Here is a 20,764-nt window from a genome sequence, read left to right on the forward strand (position 1 = left end):
AGGGGGTTTTGTCTGCACAAGTGATAGGTAGACCAGCAAGTCAGTGTGTTTACCATTTACTTAAAGGGGTCTAGAAAGCATCCATGTTTAAAAGCAAAAAAAAAGTCTTCAGATGACCCTTAGAATTTGATATGTTATTAAAAATTGACTCAGCATATGAAGACAGACACACAATAGGATGCCTCTTTTACAGGAACTGCTGTATTGCACCTTTGACAGGAAGCTTTGGGTGTCAAGATTAATAAGTTGATCAAGATTTTCACTGATTGACTGTTTTGACAAGCAGCATTTTTAAAAAAATGTTAACCATGAAAGACATCCTCATGATCAGGTCAATTGTGTGTCCTCAATGCTGAACAAGAAAGCCCTTCTATTGGCTACAACCTTAGTGTTGATCCCCCTTCTACTCTGGAATAGGTGGTGTTTTCCGTCTTAAAGATAAAAATTGCTGCTGGTGCCAATAAACTGCTGCTTTCTGCCCAGATCCTTTTGGGGGAGACCCTTTCAAAGAGAGCGACCCCTTCAAGAGTACGTCATCTGATGATTTCTTCAAGAAAACCGCCAAGTCGGACCCTTTCACGACCTCCGACCCTTTCAGTAAAAGTGCTACACTTCCTTCAAAGGTAACGAGAGATCTCCCTAATTTTTTGGTGGTCTAACGGGGGGTGTTCACCAGCCTCTTTTCAGGAAGTCATCTCTTCTCTTCACGGCTGTGACACTCAGTTAAATCTTTAAGACTCTAACCCCATCCTCCACACTGGATAAGTTGTATTTAATTGCATCTATGAGGCTGTTAACCATAAAATACTGTGATCCAATTGTACTTCGAAGCAGTAAACATGGCAGATAGTTTCCAAGGTGTTGAAATGTCTGTTTTTTACTTTCTAGCCCGGCCTTTTTGCCAGCGGTGACCCTTTTGCTTCTACAAGCCCAAAGCCAAAAGGATCAGGTAAAAATCATCAGGCTCTGTGGCTGCTTTTATCTTATAATTATATCCATATGTAGCGCTTTTCTGGACACTCCACTCAAAGCAATTTACAACCCACGGGGACTCCCCTCCACCACTGCCAGTGTGTAGCCCCCACCTGGATGATGCGACAGCAGCCAGAGTGCTCCAGTGCTCTCGCCTCGCATCAGCTATCAGTGGGGAGGAGAGCCGAGTGATGAAGTAATGGGGATTATTGGGCCATGACTGGTAAAGGCCAATGGGAAAGTTTGACCAGGACATTGGGGTTACACCCCTACTCTTTTCAAGAAAGGCCCTGAGATTTTTTTAATGACCGCAGAGAGTTGGGACCTCAGTTTTACATCTCATCCCAAGGATGACATCTTTTTTTAAGGTATAGTTTTTTTTTAAGGTGTGTCCCTGTCACAGACCGCAGGGAAAGCGCCCCCTGTTAGCCCCACTAATGCCTCTTCCAACAGCGACTTTAGCTTTCCCCAGGAGATCTCCCATCTAGGTACTGGCCAGGCTCACATCTGCTTAGCTTTAGTTGTGAGATGCTGGGTGGATACAAATTAAGGTGGCTGCTTCTGCCTTGTCGTATGAGGCATTGTCTTTTGTGTGATGTTGAGATGCTTTCCGGAAGGCATGGTATTTCCAAGCTGACTGTTTTTGTGCTTTTCTTTTCATTGTTCGATTGTGCCTCTATCATTTATAGCCTGCTTGTGGTCTCATTGTCATACAGTGTGAATCTCACAATGTAGTCAATATAAGCATTCTCACACTACACCAAGAGCTATATGGAATCTGTGGGTTAAGCAATCTTTCGTGGTGAAGGGTGGGTGTGTGAACGCCAAGTGATAAGATACTGTTATAGAAGGTACACTGTTCTAAAATCCCGCACGTTTTTCATTGCGATGCAAATAGCGATCAGACATTCTGGTGGAACTTCATAGAAGGTTTTTTTCTGTGACAACAGCATGAGTGTATTATGTGATTGAGCTGCTAAAAGGAAACAGGTCACATAATTTTAGATTAAGTTTTGTTCTTCATTCGTGCTGGGTTTTCCCATGTTCAAACCTCGGAGCAGAAATAATTCCGAATGCTTAGTTTTATGAGCAGAGAGTCAAAAAGGACTGTTCCTTATCCAGGAGGATTTACAACTTCACTTGCATTCCTCGCTCAGAGTTGCATGCCTGACCGAGTTGTTAATTTACTTCACGTTCGGTGGGGGATTGCGATTTTTTTTTTCCTGTATTCTTGTGGACATGTTCCTAGTATATATGAATTATATGTATGAATAAGCAGGTCTATGCCATGAAAATATCTTTGTCTACAAACAGCTGTGGTAAAAACAAGCAGGACATTGTGGCCAAATATAGAAAATGATGTTTAACTGTGGACCTGGCAGCAGAAATGTAACTTGAACAGTAGAATCACTTAGTGTAAAAGCTATTCTCAATCTAGTGTTTATTCACTCTTACTGAGCTGGGATAGTTTTATTTTCCAGGAAATTACTTTAGTTCATAGGAAACACATTGCTTCATGCAACACTGAAATTTCATACCTAGTTAGAACACAAGACCAGCTGTGTTCCCTGTGACTGTGGGTTAGCCAGCGTTCTAAAGTCTTGTTTACGTTCCCCTTTCATAAATAACACCAAAAGAAGTCACTTTATACTTTTTTGTGTAGTTTTTCAGGCACCCATTCTCTTTCTTACAAATGGACTGTGTTACAATAAATGCCTTTTTTTCCCATATAGTTGTACAAACATTTCATAGAAAACGGCTGCTTGTGCCATTACACTGTTTGAAATTGCTAACTTTTAACCCCTTTTGACTTGTCAATCACAGCTGCAGACGTCAGAGAAACAAAAACACCACAGACTGTGATTGCTGGTGCCTACGTACAAGACTGTATAGACAGTTTATTTCAAGTTTATTAAGGTTTGGCACGCTTTCTCCAGTTGCCTGCCTGTATAAGTTCTAAGGGTTGTGCTGAAGTGCTTATTCTGTGCAGTAACAGACACTTAAGAACCAAAAATGAATGTAACTTCTGATGGTCTCTGTCGTCATCAAAAAGAAAAGGAGCCACACTTACTTTCTAGTTGGAAGTCTTTTGTTCTTGTTTTATGTTGTTTATTTTTTTCCCTACAGATCTCTTTGGAACACTAGACCCTTTTGGAAGCAGCTCTTTTGGAAGCAGTGGTGGGTTTGCAGACTTCAGCCAAATGTCCAAGGCAAGTTGCCCTTGCGTATCTCTAGAACGGTCATGCCACAAAGATATCGCATGAACATTCTCCCAGAAAAGCCAGTTTTTGCCCTCCCCCCCCCCAAGATGCAAATCATAATCGTATGTCACTGTTTGTGGTTTTGGAAAACTTATACTCAGCTTTATGTGGAGATTCACATTCACAGATGTCCCATTCATGCTTATGTAAATAAATCTCTGACTATGCCGTAACATTTTGGACAACATCCAAAAACATTTTTGACAACTTTCTGCAGGAGTGTTAAATGGTACCTAGTCAAGATCCACCAAATTGATTCAAAATGACCATTTCTTAAATGCAAGAGTGCGCCTCTCATTTCAGAGGTGAAAAACTCTTGCTGTTACTCTAGGGCCTAAACTGCATCCTAAAACATGAGCTTGTGAGTTTATAAGTGAAAAAAGAAACTATTATAATAGCCATTTAGAAAAATATCTCAATCGAATACAGGCATCAACAAACTGAGTGCTGATCTCTACACATAACCAGATTTTCTTATTGAAGATATTGCTTTCTCTGTTTGCTCATCTGATTATCAAGATCAGCTTCTTCAATAATCTTTTTCTATGCAGAACTGTCACTTTATTGCTGCTGTTTTCACAGTTTCGCAGAGTTTGTGCTCTTTGTGATACCTTGATCCAGGTTTTGAAATCTGGGTTACTACTGACATTTTTGTATCAGTGGGGAGTATTTTTTTTATATCTTTCAATAGACCAACAAAAGTGGGCAATGCATTTTCTACTAGATAAGCTGTAGCCCTCAAAGTCACCTGTGTACTGCTCAAAGGACTCCTCAGGCAAATCCTTTACGAGTAAACAAAATGTGCTTTAATGGGGTGAGACGTGGTCTGATGATTCAGTTGTAGCAGTTGGATTTTAATGAGACTACATGGTTTTGAGAGAATCGCACATGAGCAAGTGATATTGGCCTTAGCTGCACACAGAGGTTTCGAACTGCAATGGAGGAGGACCACACCTGCAATCTGGTGTTTTCATTCGAACCCCAGTGGTAACCCTCACTAAGATAAAGTCGAAGGGTGGAAATCTAGTGTTTAACAAGCAGTGTTCTATTTTAGAAATGAATGGTGGTTTGTTTTTCGGCTTCTTCGGGTGGGGCTTTTTACTTCTGAGTTTTGAATTTGGATCACTCCTCTTTTATCTCCAGTAAGACGTGACGATACAGTTTCTGAATGCGAGAAGCACGTCTGTGTTTGCACGGAGAGCCGTTTTGAAGGTCTGACTGTGCAGTAATTAGTTTTGTTGCCTTCTCAGTTAGACATCTCGCATGAAAATGTATTTATTTCTTGGGGGGGGTTGGCGCAGGGGTTCTCCGATGATCCCTTCAGAGGAAAGCAGGATACCCCAGCACTGCCACCCAAGAAGAATGTACCCCCGAGACCTAAGCCACCCAGCGGTAAGTTTTACTTGTAGTGGTAAGTAAACACCACACCAGCATGTCCAATCAGAGGAAAGGTCACTCTGCCCACACATGGATAGAAATTGAATCTGTTCGTCCCCAGCGTGCATACTATTGTAATATATAATCAGCATTTCTGCACTTTTTTACCCTTTAAATGGATCGGTTTGTTTTGGGATGTCTGTAATTTTCACAATTTGTGTGCATCTCTAAATGCTTAAAGGTTATAAAAACTGTTAATTTAGTTTCCTTAAACTCATGAAGTCGGAAAATAAAAGCACTTTTTAGCTTTCCTTCTAGAAAATTATCGGTGTCTAATGAGATCATGATTTGGTACTTGTAATCCCCTGTTTTTGGGGGGGGGTGGGGGTGAGAAGGGTGAGTGTCTTACAAATTGGGCATCTTGTTTTTTATGTGACATTTACTTGAAACCTATTGTGAATTCCCCTCGTTTCGTGGGAAGCCACGTTGATTTAGCGTGTAGCATCTTTTTCACCTTGTAGACTGTATAGTGAGAACTTCACCAAGCACTCCAGTCAGGGGACACAAAGGAAGGGTTTGGCTCAAATCTTCAGACATGAGACTTGCGGTTGCTTTTCATTTTATGCTGTTTCTGCACCTTTCATCTCTTTCTCAGGCTAGTATACATATCCTGTATTTGATTTCTGATGTTCTTTTTTTACTATGTGTGTGTTGCAAAATATTGCAGGGATGTGCACCAGCTGTCTCAGATCTGTTTGATCTGCAAGCTAAAATGAGTCCCTGGCCTCCAATGGTATCTTGGTATTTGTTAAAAAAAAACTTTCCATGTTTGATTTCTAAATTCCTTAATTCTTGTGTTTGTTGTAGTTTCTTACAGAGTGGTCCAGAGTAAGTACTTTGCATTGCACTGACAAGAGAATGAAGACTCTGGTTTAGCTTCACTAGCTATACTAATCACACTTGTTAACTATATTAACTCTTCTGCCTGCATTGCATCTGCTGGCTCTTAGGACTCTGAAAGTGCGGTACCTGCCCATTAACACCTGGCTTTCGCTTGTGTTAACTTGGGGACCTTCATAAACACACATGAGAATTATTCCACCTATAATTGAACATGTTAATGTTTGTCTGACTATCCCAGCAAGTATTTGCTGAATTGTTAGTGTTTCCTGATGTGCTGTGTTGTGCTTATCGCTTTTAACATGTAAACTAGATGGAGAAATGACAATATGGTCGAGGCCTGTCTTGCCAGCGGACAATGTAATTTGAACTTCTTGCACGAAATGAATAGGTTGGCGGATGCCAAAATGTTATACGAAACCAACGATTGCTAAACAGCGGTACCACTTAGTCTAGGAAAAAACAAAAACAATCTCCGAAGCAGACTTTGTAACTGGCTCAGCCTTTCATTTGTAAGAGTATGAAGGAGTAGGAAATCAAATGAACTGGTTTGTAATCTAAAAATAGAATCAGCCGTCAGTCAGCATTTAACACATGAAAATACTGTAAGAACCCTCAATGAGGAGAGCTATGGGCAGCAGTGTGGTGTAGTGGTCAGATTCTGGACTCGTAATGGGAAGGTTGCGGGTTCGAATCTAGGTGAGACACGCTGCCCATTGCACCCTTGTGCAAATAAATAAATTCATCTGAAATTTCGGCTGCCCATTCAGCCCAACAGAGCTGTGTGCTTGCAATTGCGTTTCTGCATCAGGCTTAATCTCGAAAGATTCCACCACTGCCATTTCCACACTGTGGGTTTCTCATCCGTTGAGTGCATTGCTCAAATTTCTGTTTTAAAAAAGATAAAAAGAGCTCCTGTATTGCAGGAGCCTAGTCCAAACATGGGGTCTAATGTAAATCCTAATTCAGACAGTAACATGTGCCCCTATATTATAAAAGATCATGCATTTGTCTTGATTCTTCCAAGTGAAGCCTCAGGCAGTGGGGTTAACTCTGCTTTAAAATGATAGCAGATTTTATTGGGAGGTTGCAGTGGCAAAAATAGTGAAGTGTTTGTTGCCATGCAAACTGAATTTCTGGGAAGAACCTTGTCTCTTTTGTTGCTTGTGAAACCTGACAGCACAGCGCTGCATTTTGTTTTTTCTCAGCTGAGGTGTTTCAGCTCAGGAAGCTCTGATGAGACTCTCACGATGTCTTAAGTTAATAGCACTCTTGAATAAACAAGGGCTCGGCTTCTCGCCAGCTAAATTGTTTTTCTGTTGCTGTCCCCCTGAGAAAACAAGAACTTTTGAACTGAAGATGGGCAGCGTTTCTGAGGGTAATGATTATTCGGTTTCAGAAGTCATGTGGGTGTCGAGTTGGTGTTTCGTGTGCGCTAATATTGGGATGCATTGCGTTTTCTCCACCCTTACCCACTTCCTCTGAGTGCTGTGCATTTTGTTCTGCACTGTGGCTTTCTCAGCACCACTATCAGTTGAATTTGGCAAATATGGTGTGGTCAAGATCAGGGCACAACCTTTTCAACTCTTCTGGTTACCTGTGCCAGTGTGGTGCATTTTTCACCTTTTAACCTCTCGGCAGAAAAACAGTCAAGTACTGCGCTATTATAAGCAAGGCAGCATTTTTTTTTTTCCAGTGTGTTCATTTTTGAAAGCGACATTTCTCCGCCCTCACAAAGATGTTACCAAAAGTATAATACGTTTGTCTTTTACAGTCATTAGCAAGAGCATTCGAAATCTTTAGAATGTGGAGTGAGTACACCCATCCTTCGATTTACACACATCGGGTTTGTGAAATGTTGCCATGCAATTTTGTAGCTATTTATCACCATTATGAAGATGTGTGCTCTTTAAAGACCAATGGAAGAAGCTATCCTCATAGTGTTGTGTGAGGTTATAGTGGGAGACTACACTGTTTCTCAGTGATAGTTTCTATATGTGGTCTGCCTTATTAACTGCTGAACTAGGGTAAATTAAGGTAATTATCATAAGCTGTAGTGTTTTTACTTGGATGATGAAGTACATTGTTGGGGTAAAAATAAAAATTGGGTAGTTTTCTAGCCCTCAAGAATGAATTGGATAGATTATTTCTGCACAGCAGCTCATGTGGAGACGTACAGTAAGAAATTGTTTCCAATTCAACTAGGAAGATTCATTAGGGAGGCCAGATTTTACAGACCCAATCACTCTTAAGAACAGTGCTGTGGGTTCTTTATCAACCATGGTGATGGTCTCGTCTGAAAACAGCATCTCCTACAGCAAAATTTCCTTTCTGGGACTTGTATCTTTCAACCCATCATTATCAGAAAGCTGGTTATTCCCAGTAAGGGCTAAGGCCACCCAGGGCCTATCCCAGAATCATGGGCCGGCACAGGGCTGAGTTACACTCTTGATGGGATGCCAGTTCATTGCTGAAACACTAAAATGAGGGTCAGTTTAGACCCAATCAACCAGAAAGCAAAACCCCTGTAAATATGAAGCGAATATGCAATCAGAATGATGATTCTGTGCAGTCACACAGTAGGATGTTCTAGCCCAGAATTCACACTGCCTTTCAGCACTAACTTCCATGCCATTGTACTGCGCTACCTGTGATCTACAGGAAACCGAGTAACCCAACAGTCCACAAACATGAACAGCAGCAAACTGGTTTTCCTTGGAAGTGTCTCATCCTGGTACTGACCAGGCCCAATCTTGCTCTGGCAAGAGTCAGGCTTCAAGGTGGTAGCGTTGCTCACAGACATAGCTGGTTTATTCTAACAACCACATAATGATAGCTACACAAAGGAACAAATAAATAACATACACAAGTGTCTTGTACACATGTTCCAGTTGTGTCTGTGGTCATGGTGTGTAATTGCCAGAAGCTGTTCACCATTCAGTTTTATTGCACAAGAAGTTGTGACCCTTTATGCATTTTATTTGTGCACCACATTTCACTGCTTTTCAAAGCAGTTCACACTGAATATATCAAGACTATGATTGCCCAGCATTAACCAAACTTTTAGTGCCTAGAGCTCAAGATCTCGAGTTTTTTGGGGGGGGCACAGGAAAGTTTGTGATTGGTTACCCTAATCCTCAGTACTTCATCTAATGGGGAACAAGCTGGGAACATTCCACCATTGTGCCTCTTTTGCTGCCTGCTGAACTATGGTCTTCTGCGATGCCATGGAGGTAGTGCATTATTGAAAAAGGAAACATGAACTAAACATGCTCTTTGGCAGCTAGTTATTTTTCTTACCTTAGAAGTTGTCGGAGAGCTCTCGTTTATATATACCGTAGATAAGCTTATGTTATTTAGAGAGTAACTGCAGAGAGAGGTGCAATCACATAGCACAAACTTGCATTTGCACTTGCTGAATGATGTTTTCTTGCAATGATACATTAGTCCCCTTTATTTCTGCTGTGGATGCTGTCCAGAGGATTTGTATGTTATGCTTCTATGTTGTTTCCGTTTTGTCTTTTGTCCTGAATCTGTGTTTAAGCCTTTTAAGGTGTGATCTCTTAGTGTTTGATTAAAGGCTGGGAGTGTCCTTTTTTATTTTACTAAATCTTTCCATGTTTTTGAATGCTGAGACATTCTGTGCTTTTCCTTTGCTACCTTGTTGAAGAGAAATCAATCGTGGTGAAGCGGTTTAGACGGCTACCTTTATTATTATTATTATTATTATTATTATTATTATTATTATTATTATTATTTAGTCGTACCTTAAAGTTTCTGCTGAATGTGCTTTACATGAAAAGCAAAAAAACACAGTTAAAAAGTAGCCAAAATAGGAGAAGAAAAGATGAGCACAAAGAAATGTAGTATTAATGATTGGAAATGTTAGTAGACAATAGAAGGAGCAGAAACAAACACTGATTGCATAAAAGCCCTTCTGAAGGTTTTGAGTGTAGATTAGGGTAAGTGACACTGTGGTATCCTTGGGGACAGAATTCCAGAGCTTTGGGGCGCAGTGGGAGAAGGTCCTGTCACCCATAGGGTGCAAGTAGGCTTGGGAGATGAGATCGGAATCAGACAAATGAAAATCGCGAGGTGTGGAGTAGAAAAGATAACAAGTCAGACCGATAATGATGTTCCAAGCCAGGTGGAGCCTTAAAGGTGAACATGAGGGTTTTGAAGTCAATATTTCCCATATCATCCACATATCTGACAACCATAGAATTTGTAGTTAAAAAAAAATCCTGAGGTTGTCGTCTTTGCACTTGCCCGAAAGAGAGAAACTGATTGCCTGCCTGATTAGTTCTGCTGTGAAATGCAAATCTATTCTATGATTACACTTGTATAAATAAGAGCTTGATTGGCGGAGTGGTTAACACGTTTTTAGATAAGCGAAGACCAATGTTACTTTCCCACGCCTTCATTTCAGTGCCAGCCTCCTTTATTTCTTCTCACCGTTTTACACATGCAGTGATATTTCGAGTAGCTGCTCTAGAGAAGACAAATAACAGATGCATTGATCTGCGCTCAAGTGCGAAAGGGTGGGGTCCATCAGGTTCAAAGTCTTTCTAGTGCCCTGTATTCACTAGGCATAAGGTTAAACCTCTCACAGTGGAAAAGATCGCTTGATAAACTTAAGATAAACGTATGACCTGAGTTTTTATTTGGTGTTGGGGGAAAAAAAACTTCTACGAAACTTCAATAATAAACCCCCCTAGGGAATACTCTAGTGAAACCTTAGTGTGTTGAGCCTAATGTGTTGCTTCTTTTAGACAGATGATTAGAAGCTTCTTAGTCCAGCATTCAGTTAAATATTTTTTTTCAAGATTTTCAAATGGTGCTATAGTATCCCCCCCACACCGTCCTATTTCATAATGAGAAGTTGCTGAACTTGGCGGGTAGCTGGAGCGCTGGTGCCAGCTGGAGATGTGATGGTTCTGTGCAATGCATGGTCACATCCCTTGTATGCTTCCTTCCTCACGGATCACACAGCAGAACTGAGCACCAGATGGAGGACCAGAGTTTCCACTAGGAAAAACCGCAGTCCCTCACAGTGACGGACTGCTCTGTGTTTTTTTTTTGCAGAGCACAGAGTGGAAACGTTCCATTCGTTAGTGGAAAAACTAATAGAATGCATAAAGTTCTACTGTTTCTTTTTTTCATTTAGTAACGATAAAAGAAAACAGATTTGTCATAGTTTTTTTCACGTTATCAGCAATTTTATTTGGGACTCGTAACTTAAACCTGCGGTACAGGGGCAGGATGTGGGGGATTGTTGGAGCTCTGCTGTTACACAACTCTGGTCTTTTTTCTGCTTCTGTTGTTGCTGTTCTGGGTACCACAAGAGCTCAGTTACCATATTTAATTCCATTGTTCTGTGCAACTAGCACTCCTCGTACCAGAGAACAGTACTCAATATTGCGTTTTGAAAAGACTGGAGGGTGTAAAAACTTGCGAGCCTGACCTTGCAAGCCGTCATGAAAATCAAATTCCAAGAAGGAGCTGCGCTTGACGTTTCTTCATTCCTTCACTCTCACCACACAGAGCTTGGTCACTCAGCTGCGTATAGAAACAATAAGTCCTATCCTGTAGTAAGAGTGTGACTTTCTGAGAGATGTCAAAAGAAATTGCTTGTTGCCTTCACCACAAAGCTTCAAAGGTAGCAAGAACACGTGGGCTTAGTGAGAAACTTTCTTGATTTCTGATCTTTGTCACTTAATATTTAAGAACATTTAGTATTACTTTTTGCTCATGTTACAGTAATCACAATCCTTCATAACAGTGTTGTTTTTGCCTGCAAGACAGGTTGGCATATCCAGTCTTATTTAATTAGCTTTTGAAACTGGTGCTGATGGGTGTTTAGATGTTAGCAGTTAATGGAAACGCTGGGTGAAATGCACAGCTTTCACCGATCTCATTGAACGCCCACAGGTGTTTGGAAAGCCACTGGGCTCACTGTAGCATGGCAAGCTGTGGAAACAGGCCAACAAACCCACCCACCTACCCCAGAGGCTCTCGAGCCAGTTGTGCTCCAGTGCTTGGGGAGTCCCAGGTGTTCTTGGCTAATAACGTAGCCCTGATTTAAAATCGGTGATTTCTGGGGAGTCAGGTTTCTTCTTGGCCCTGAATGTAGAACCAATGAGGGCACCTGATTTAAAATCATTTAGTATCGAATAAAGCAAAGGCATTGCAGTCAACCTAATGGATAAAGATCAGTCACCAGTGAACCACTGACTAGAGGATGCAAGAAAAAGCTAACAGTAAGTGCGTTTAAACAAGAGAACTAGAGGCACTAGAGAGTTTGTAGGTCTACAATAAAGCACCCAGCCAAGTTGTCGAAAGTGATATCCGGGATTCTCTTAGGTTAACGGCTAGATGAGGTGCTCGGGTCACTGACCTGACCTGAGTGGTGTCCTCTTGTTGGTCACCATTCTTGAGTTCCTATATATTTGCTCTATAAACTAGAGGCAGTCTGTTGGTTGAGGCCATGACAGCTTTTAGTCTTTTAGTAGAAAGATGATCCTCAGAAATCGACTGCAGACTATGTGGGAACCAAATCCATCGCAGAACGCGTTTGGGGGATAAATAGTAACATCATAGAGTAGAAACATGGACAGGTAATTCTGTATTAGGGAGGTGGAAGGACACTAGCACAACCAGACAAACACCACAGAGGAAACGAGCAAAGCTCCTGGATCTGATTCCGGCTTTTGCGTCAGAGGTGATAATCCCCATGCCGCTGTGCGATCAGTTACTGTTAATTTGCTCAAGTTGGTGTGCATCTGAATTATGTTCTTCTATGGCTGTTGAATCAGAAATCTCCTTCTGAAACAATACATAAGTGTTTTTTTATGTAGATCACGTACACCGCTGGTGTTTTCTTGTCAGTTGTTCTTCATGTGGTGAAGGTTTGAAATTTTGTTTTTGCCGAAGTTCAAATTTGCTGTGTGGTTTTGGTGCGCCACTGGTGCTGAAACTGATGTGGTTTTAAAGGAAGAACGAGCATGTCAGAAACACTTAGCTAAAAACTGGTATCTCTCTCACGTGTTTGCAAAGAGTGAAAACACTTTAAATAATCCTACATGAATTTAAGTCAAGTGCGCAGTGACCTCCAACTTGGCGCGTCTTGGTGAGGAACCATGGTTGATTAGCTTTAAATTGTCCTGATGGGCCTGTCTTCAAGAAACATTAGTTTGAATGATTTTAAATTTCGATCCTGTGTATGTTTTCACGTTCTGAAACCTGATATCAGATGATCGTCACTCATGAAAGTAAGTATGATGCCATGCAAGGGCTGCAGAATGGCGCTGCCTGAGATCTTCTGCCATCTGAGTCTTGTCTGACTGCCGGAGGTTCTAATTCAGAGCTCCCTCTTAAGTAAGCAGTCTCCCACAGACATCGGGGAAGTCTCAAGGGCAGAGGGACTGGGTCATAGTCTTACAAGGCTGGATACACAACCAGACTAATGAAAAGTGATAATCTGACACATAATGTGTGCTGTGTGTGGGGCACTTCGGCTACTGCATTGCTTGGGCTTAAAAAATAATGCAGGTTAGATTGCAACAGCGCACTTTTCTGCTAAATGCACTTGTAAGTCTTCAAACTTCACAGTCAGAAATCGTATCTTTAACTGAGCCAAGAGAAAGTGCTGAAAATTTAGAATCCCTAAAAGAACTGGGCAAGAGATTGGGTAAACGTCCGCACTCACATCTCTGTTTTATTAGCTGCTGTATGGGTCCTGGAGTCTTTAGGTTTCAGAACAGTCCTGCTTGCCGTTTCCCAACGTGAGCGGCCCTCCAGCACCAGTAATGCTTTCTTGAGCGCTTGAGCTGTTGCAAGTTGAAGGTTTATCTCCACTTCTGGTCAAAGACAGGATGAATAAATCTGGGCTGTTTCAAAGGTGGTTTCTCATTTTTGATTAATTTACATTTTGTGGTTAATCAAACTCGAATATCTTGCTGTTTGCGTTCCGCCACTTAGCTTAGTCTGAAATGAAACCGATAAATCTGTTAAAAGCCACACCGCATTTCGGGTGGGGGAGAGTAATCTTTTTTCTTTCTAAACCTTTTAGGTCAAAGTACCCCGGTAAACCTGCCAGGGTCTGGAGACTCGTCCAAGTCAAGTGATCCTTTCCAGCCCTTTGGCGCTGATGCCAGTGACCCATTTCAAAGTAAAAAGGGGTTTGGAGATCCATTTAGTGGCAAAGATCCCTTTGCTCCTTCCTCCTCAAGTAAAGCTTCTAAAGACTCTGCCTTGGGTTTTGCAGACTTCAGCTCTGTAAGTTGAGTTCAGTGATACTCTCTCTGTCCAGTCCGCCCTCTTGCTTTCTGCTTATAGTGATCATGACTTAACTGAGAAATCTATAGCAGAATGCACCACCAGCTTCTGTATTTCTTTGCTGCGTTTCATTTTGGCCACCTTCATGCTACAGACATTGCTGTTAGTGAATAACCTATTCCTCTCAATAACGTTAACTCGCCTCAAATCCTCTCGAATCAGGAACGTCAGCCCAGAGGGACCCCAATGGCATATGTGACAAAGACACTTAGTGTTGAGACTAAGGACGTCTTGTCCTTATGAACCCCTCATGAATGAGGCTTGGTTAGCTGTGTTGCAAGCACTGCTTAACTTTGGAAATCTAATATGTATTGGTACAGCAAGGATACCATGATCTACATGCTTGCTGCTTACAATGCTAATAACTATGTATTAATAACATAGTTTGAAACAACTAAACATTTGTATTTTTCGTAAAAAAGGCAGCTGCTAGTACTTTTGTATGCTTGTTTTGGGACAGTGATCTTGGAATGTAACAAATACATTATTAGTGGGTGAAACATGGGTGAGAGGCTTGTTTATAATGTAAACCCAGGAAAGCATGTTGATCCATATGGTATTTGCAGTGCTTTGAATGCAGCAACACTGAATTTTAAAACTGCCGTTTGGTCCGCTCCTAGGCTGAAAGTTTGTCTGGCCTTTTAAATCGCACATTTGGCACCTTTTACTTGGGTGGAAATCAAAATTTTCTGAACAGAAATGGAAAATGACCTGCGTTACTGAAGTTGTAATGGTGGGATTATCATTATCCTTAAACCATTTCTAACCATGGGTGCTTAAAGGACAGTGTTAAACAAATGGGCTGGGCTTAAGGACTATCTTTTCAAAACCAAGCAGGAGGGTCTCACGCTATATCACTCTGTTTTCTCATTCAAATCACTGATGGACACCTCACATGATGCAGTTAAGTTCCCCTCACCTCAGCAGTCATCATCCCCACACCCCTGTCTCGAGTCAGACCCATGTCAGAGCTAATTCTAATGATTTCTGGACTTGATAGACTAACAGCAAGAGGGGATGCCAGTTCTTTTAATACAAGTTTATTTTTCTCCATTGGCAGTCTTTTTGCTGTTAAATTTGGTCATCTCTGTCTTTTTATTTCCGAGTTCAGTTAACTAAATCAAAGACCCCAATACGTTCTCCTGAGCTTTTTGGGTTGGTCGTTACTTTTTGTGTTTCTTGTGAGTTACAAAATCGAGATTCATTGGTTTTTTGGGGGGGTTTTCGTTGAGTTACTAGGAACAGTTCATTTTTCTTCAGCTTACCAAGTGGTCTTCTGAAATACAGAGTTGGAATGTGTAAAAAAAAAGTATTCCATTTCCTCTCACAATAGTGGTGATTCATGAATCACAAAAACGTTATAAAATCGCAAAATGAATCCCAGCAGAGTAGAAAAAATTCTGAAACTGTTCTTGCAAACCTAGTGGAAGTAAGCCAAGACTGAAGGGATTGTTTGGCATTAGCAGGCTTGCAGTTCCACAGGCCAAATTTGTATTGTGCCTTTCGAGAAGGCTGCTCCCTCACTTCTTTAATGCTTGAGGCCTGCTCTGCCAGCGTATTGCTGGGATAAGTCCAGGTATAAAACTCTTGCTTGAGGGTTATTGAAGAATGGAGTTCCCCATTCATGCAGTGAACTAGGGAGGGGGAATGACTGCCTCATGCATCGGTTTACTCCAGGATTTGAATAACTTCTGTGGGGTTTTGAGAGCAGTCCAGAGTGCAGAGCCCTGGGATTTGTTTACATTGGTAGCAGCAGTATCACTACTCAGCTCCCAGTTCTGAGTTTACAGAGCATGTTATTGGTGTGCATTCCAGTACCATCAAAAACAGACCCATTTCGTCTTGTGTTTCCGTATCTGTGGTCCTGCCTCTCTCCTCCCCCCCCCTGTCTACTTAGCGTACTCATTGCATGGCTTTGGTGGTTTGGCGCTGACTTTCTGACTTTGTGCTTTAATATAGGTCAGGAAGGAGAGAGCATTTCCAGAATGCGATCAATAATTGGAACCATAACTGCTAGACAAATTAAGGGGTCATACAATTGAAACAGCTTTATGATTATTGCAATCTTGTTTTTGCATAACATAATTCATATTCCCATTTAGTAAAGAACCAGCATCTAGTAAGAATGAGCTAAGAGTCTAGTCCTGCTCATTAGTATCCTGTTTTTTTTAATTGCTTCAAATGAAATTTGATGTGAGATGGGGTGGGGGTTGTAAAACCGCGATCATGCCATTAAAAGAAATGTTTTTTCACTAAAGATACTGTTATTATTGATCAACAATTATTATTATTCCATTAGCTCCCTGTTTTAACTTTTAATGTTATTGCACAACAGATGCAATAAAGCTATACCCCAATATAAAGTTATGATTTTAAAGCCTTTGCTTCTGATGCATCATTAATACAGTTAAGTCAGTGCTACAGTATGCAGGGTGGAATGGAATCAGAAAATGGTCAGATAAAACAACTCGCAATGCAACACTTAAACCGAGCAGCTCCGCAGCTCGAAAGCAGTGTAGGTAGTCCAGGGTGATTAAGCAGCTCATTCAGAATTGGCATCAGTGCCCAGCATGCATGGTTACAAGCATGTGCTGTGTGTAGTTGTATGTTTGCGTAGAAGCTTGTGTAGACCACACATGGGGACTTCTCATGTGGCAGTGATGTTGTGTTCTGCTGCATGCCATCATTTCTTTTTTGTCTCGTCTTTTTTTTTTTTGCCATGCAAAAAAATCAACGTTGTGTTTTGTATTTCTACATAGTGTTTTGTTTCCTGTTACGTTCTATGTGCAGTGGACAATGTGTGGAAATTGTAGTTCTTGGTTGTTTTTCAGGAACTGATGGTCGTAAGGTAAGATTTCAAGGTGTTCCAGAGAAGATTTGATTCCTTTTACCTTTGTGCCTGGTTGTTCTAGCATGAAGGTCCTGGGTGCAGACATGGTTGTTGAGGCTATTCGAGCTGTTGGCATCTCGCCTCCTTAACATGTGTCCCTGTGCCCCTTGCATTGAGAGCACATTTAAACATAAAGTTTAAGAATTTGTTCAGATCCACAGACCCCACAAGCAAAATACAAATGACAAAAAACTGCATTAAAACATTTCCTTCTGCGAGTAAGCCATTTATCCACATCTGTACCCTGTAGCACTTGTGTAAAATTGCTTTAGGTGGTGAGGTGCTTTGTGGCTGCTGGTTACATCTTAATTAACAGGTGAAGAGAAGTGCAGTATGTTTGGATGCATTGAAGCAGAAGAAAATCAGTGTGTAACACCCAGTACAAACCACACAGAGTTGTGCAGAGAAGCTTACGTGGTTTTGCAGGTTTCCCATAGAGGTATTGTTCAGAAAATGGGTCTAGATACTGAAATATTGTGTATATGTGATACTTTGCAAGCATTGGCAAGACTGGATGTACAAAGCTACAAGGCTTTGTTTCTTGGTCAGTCCTTTCAATTTGAAGTGCAGCTACATGGTGCTTTTTGCACAGTACCTTGGGTCTCACTAGTTTCTTTTCTCTAAAGCCCTGTTACAGTTTCCATGCTGCCAAAACTACAGAGGTTTTCTTGCATTGTGTGTCTTTATAGACATACTGTACATATAGATATGTTCTCAATTTTTGGTGGTTTGAATTATCATAATTCACGAGACAAACTATGCATAAAACACCAAGATGCGATTCTCCTTTTAGTGGTTTTGTTATTTGCAAAGTCAAAGGGACTTGGATTTATTTTTAGAAATTTTACACACTTCCTCTTTTTTGTAGCATTGTTTCATTTTTCTCAGTGGCACAGTTTTCACAAGAGCTGTATTCAAATTTTAAGTGTCCTCACCTTGTACCCTCAAGTATCTGCTGGTTGAGCAGGTCATTTTCGCTTGGTTGAACTGGTACATATAAATCTGAATAGAAAATATATCCAATAGTTTTAGAGATGGTTCTTAATGCTGTGATTCCTGAATTTGCTTATACTGTCTTTTTCAAAACGGTTTTGTTAAAATGTATTTCTGGCATTTTAATTACACCTTCTCTATGCATTGGGATGAATGTCTGCCTCTTCCTTTCACATCCAGTTACATCAGACCGCAAAGCAGCATATAATTGTAGCTGAAACCTGCCAGGCTCACTTTACATCCAGCACTTAACAATGCAGATGGGCATCGCCTGGTGTAATCAGAAACAATAACAAGATTGTATTTTTCCAATGGGCCGTTTCTGATGACACATCCAGGCAAGACTTTTAGGTTGAGCCAGATGTTCTATACCGAGTGCCTAACCGTGCATTTCCAAATACAACACTAACCGTAGAATTATAGTCACCTCTTCTTAGAATGCGACTTGCTGGCTTCACGTTTTGTATCATCCTTATAAGGGGAGGGGCAAACCTTGCACGTTTTTGAAAGAAGCAGGATCCCTCTTAATTTGAAGATGTGCGATTCTTAATTTGTGCTTTTCCCTGCATAAGCGTCCAAGCGTTATGAGCAGTGTCACTGGTGTTCATTTTTGGGTCGTCCTGGTCTTTCGTGCGCGTTTAAGCGTGGAGCAGCTGGCCAGATGTGCCGCCGGTCCCCAGGGGTTCGGCGCCGCACCCTGTCCGTCGCCTTGCCGCCGAGGCTCGTCCGTGTCTCTGGGGGGGATGGCGGAGGGGCGGGGGGGGGTGCTCGGTTGTTAAAACGGCAGTTTCTCCCCTCTCCCAGTTTGGAAATGAGGCTCAGCAGCTGGAGTGGGCGAAGCGGGAGAGCGAGCGGGCGGAGAGGGACCGGCTGGAACGGCTGCGGCGGCAGGAGCAGGAGGACCTGGAGCTCGCCATCGCCCTCAGCAAAGCAGAGATGTCCAACGCGTGAGCAGGGCCAGCAGCGCCCTCTCTCAAACCGTCATTCAAGAGCCACGGGACTGTCTGTAAACGTCATGAGTTTAGCGGGATGGCAGCAGCCTGTTCCTCGTCGACCTGCAGTCACAAAAACACGAAACTGTCCTGAAGTTGGTCCGTTTTTATTCTGTATGGGGGAGGAAGGGGGGGGGGGGTGGGGTCGTCTGTGGCTTGTGAATGGAGTGATGCACTGTAAATGCACTGTATAAAACTGTACCATAGTTGCGGACGTCGAAGGCCAATTAATTTAAAAAAGAAACTCATGCTTCGCCAACCGGGGTTCAGCTCAGGGGATGGGAGTACCTCACACAGCAGATCAGAAGTTGCACTAAGGTCAGGGTGGGGATACTGGTGCACTGTGCATAGAAAGGACAAAGCTGCCATTGCAATATAAAATGTTTTAAGTGTTTGTCAAAACTTTTTTTTTTTTCCCTTCCGTTGTCACATTTCTATGTACCCCAAATGAGCCTTCTGCACTGAAGGCTGGTCTTTTCCAGCTGTGAGAAACACTTTGTCAGCTTGGCTGAACATCACGGAACAACGACAGTAATCCTTCAAGAAACGTCGTAGAACAAATTCAGATTAGCTGAGGGTGATAAAAGCTTAGAGCTCTGCTACTGTTTCGCAAAGTATTTGCAGTTTTTTTTTATCGATGAAACCTTATGGAATCACTGGGTGTAGAAGCTCATGATTTGTTTTCCTGATAGTTGATAGGTTTGATTTTCTCTGCTGATATAAACATGGTGCAGTCATTTTGCAGAGATGCTATGTGACCAAGCCGTGTTGGAATGAGACTGCGTATTTGGAGAGATCAGATATATATATAGTGAAGTGCAGTGGGCAGTGTGCTGCACGTTTGGTGCAAAGCAAAGTGTTACAGAAAAAAAAAACAACCTAGAAGAAATTTGAACAGCAAATAAGTAGTGACGTACATTAGTTTGTTGCAAAACAGTTTGGTGCGACTCCTTTCAGGAATTGGATTATGCCTTTTTGAAATAATTAGAACCTGGATACATGAGTTCCTTACAAATTAATACCTAAAGAAATCCAGGTTAAATTTTACTTTGATAAGGGGTGGATGACAGGGCAACACTAAGGCACAAATCTCCAACAGGTTCTTGTTTTTCTTTTTGTATCGCGTTGTCTGCAAGTGCAGGTATTAGGCAGTGAACACCAGTTTTCTCTAGCTATTGAAGATCATGTTAAAAAGATATTAGGATTAAACTGTATGCATTGGAATGTTATATGTATTTTCCAAATGAGGGAAGGAAGAGCTCGCAAGCAATGCTGCAATGCTTAGCTCACGGGACGGGTTCACGTCTGCCTTCATGATGCGTGTGGCATGTGAGCTTGTGAAGGAATAGAACCAAGTGATCCATGGCTCTGTTGGTCACAGTTGGTTATAGAAATGAGTTAATTGAATTTCTGTAGATTAATTTATCCCAAAGGATCCCAAAGCGTTTTGCATGTATAATTGGACCCACTTCAAGTGAGAAGCAGCCCCACTACAGAGCAGATCAGGTGAGAAATTTCTTCAGATTGAATTCAGGCCGAAGTTTAGGGAGGCCAGATTGTTCAAGTCTAGAGCAAAGTTTTAGCAGGACGCTGGGTTTATCATGTAGCTCAAGTTGGGACAGCTAAAAAGTCATGCTGTGACCATTGTGTATTTCTGCAAAGAAATCCAGTCTCAAAATGTTAAACGTTAACAGGTGAGGAATTTTGCCCTTTTTTTTTTTGCTGGTCACAGGAATGCACTTTTGATTGTTGGTTTTAATTAAAATGCTGTTTTAGGATCTAGCCGTGTCTGCCCAGCTGTAGCAAGGTTGTCTTTTCATTTTGTTTTCCTCACCATGTCCCTTTTATATAGGAATGAAACAGTTCCCCTTCAAGTTGCCCATCCATTTTTGTCCATCCTCGCTCTGCGTTTGCAAGACGACAATAAAAATATTGTGAATCTTACTGTACGCCTGTGAATATTAGATTTATTTTCCTCTTTTGTTATTGTTTGTTTACAGGGTCATTTGGCGTTGTTGGTGTTGAATAAGCAAGTAGTACAG

The 20,764-nt window shown here is 41.6% G+C and overlaps 1 protein-coding gene across 7 annotated transcripts in view; it reads left to right on the forward strand.

The window, feature by feature from the left end:
- The window catches only part of eps15l1a (epidermal growth factor receptor pathway substrate 15-like 1a), a 46,235-nt gene extending 26,215 nt beyond the window's left edge, over positions 1-20,020 (forward strand). For 2 of the 7 annotated variants that reach the window (XM_015365542.2, XM_069186148.1), the window contains 7 exons: positions 484-623; positions 889-949; positions 3,100-3,182; positions 4,535-4,625; positions 13,582-13,787; positions 16,679-16,695; positions 18,535-20,020. In XM_015365542.2, the coding sequence (XP_015221028.2) occupies positions 484-623; positions 889-949; positions 3,100-3,182; positions 4,535-4,625; positions 13,582-13,787; positions 16,679-16,695; positions 18,535-18,916 (980 nt within the window). In that variant the 3' untranslated portion in view covers positions 18,917-20,020. Of the gene's footprint in view, positions 1-483; positions 624-888; positions 950-3,099; positions 3,183-4,534; positions 4,626-5,477; positions 5,499-13,581; positions 13,788-16,678; positions 16,696-18,534 lie in introns of all 7 variants that reach the window. The other 5 variants (XM_015365546.2, XM_015365549.2, XM_015365547.2 and 2 more) reach the window with 4 other exon arrangements.
- The last annotated feature ends 744 nt before the right edge of the window (positions 20,021-20,764 follow it).

This window comes from Lepisosteus oculatus, chromosome 29, assembly GCF_040954835.1.
Source record: "Lepisosteus oculatus isolate fLepOcu1 chromosome 29, fLepOcu1.hap2, whole genome shotgun sequence".
Classification (NCBI taxonomy): Eukaryota; Metazoa; Chordata; class Actinopteri; order Semionotiformes; family Lepisosteidae; genus Lepisosteus; species Lepisosteus oculatus.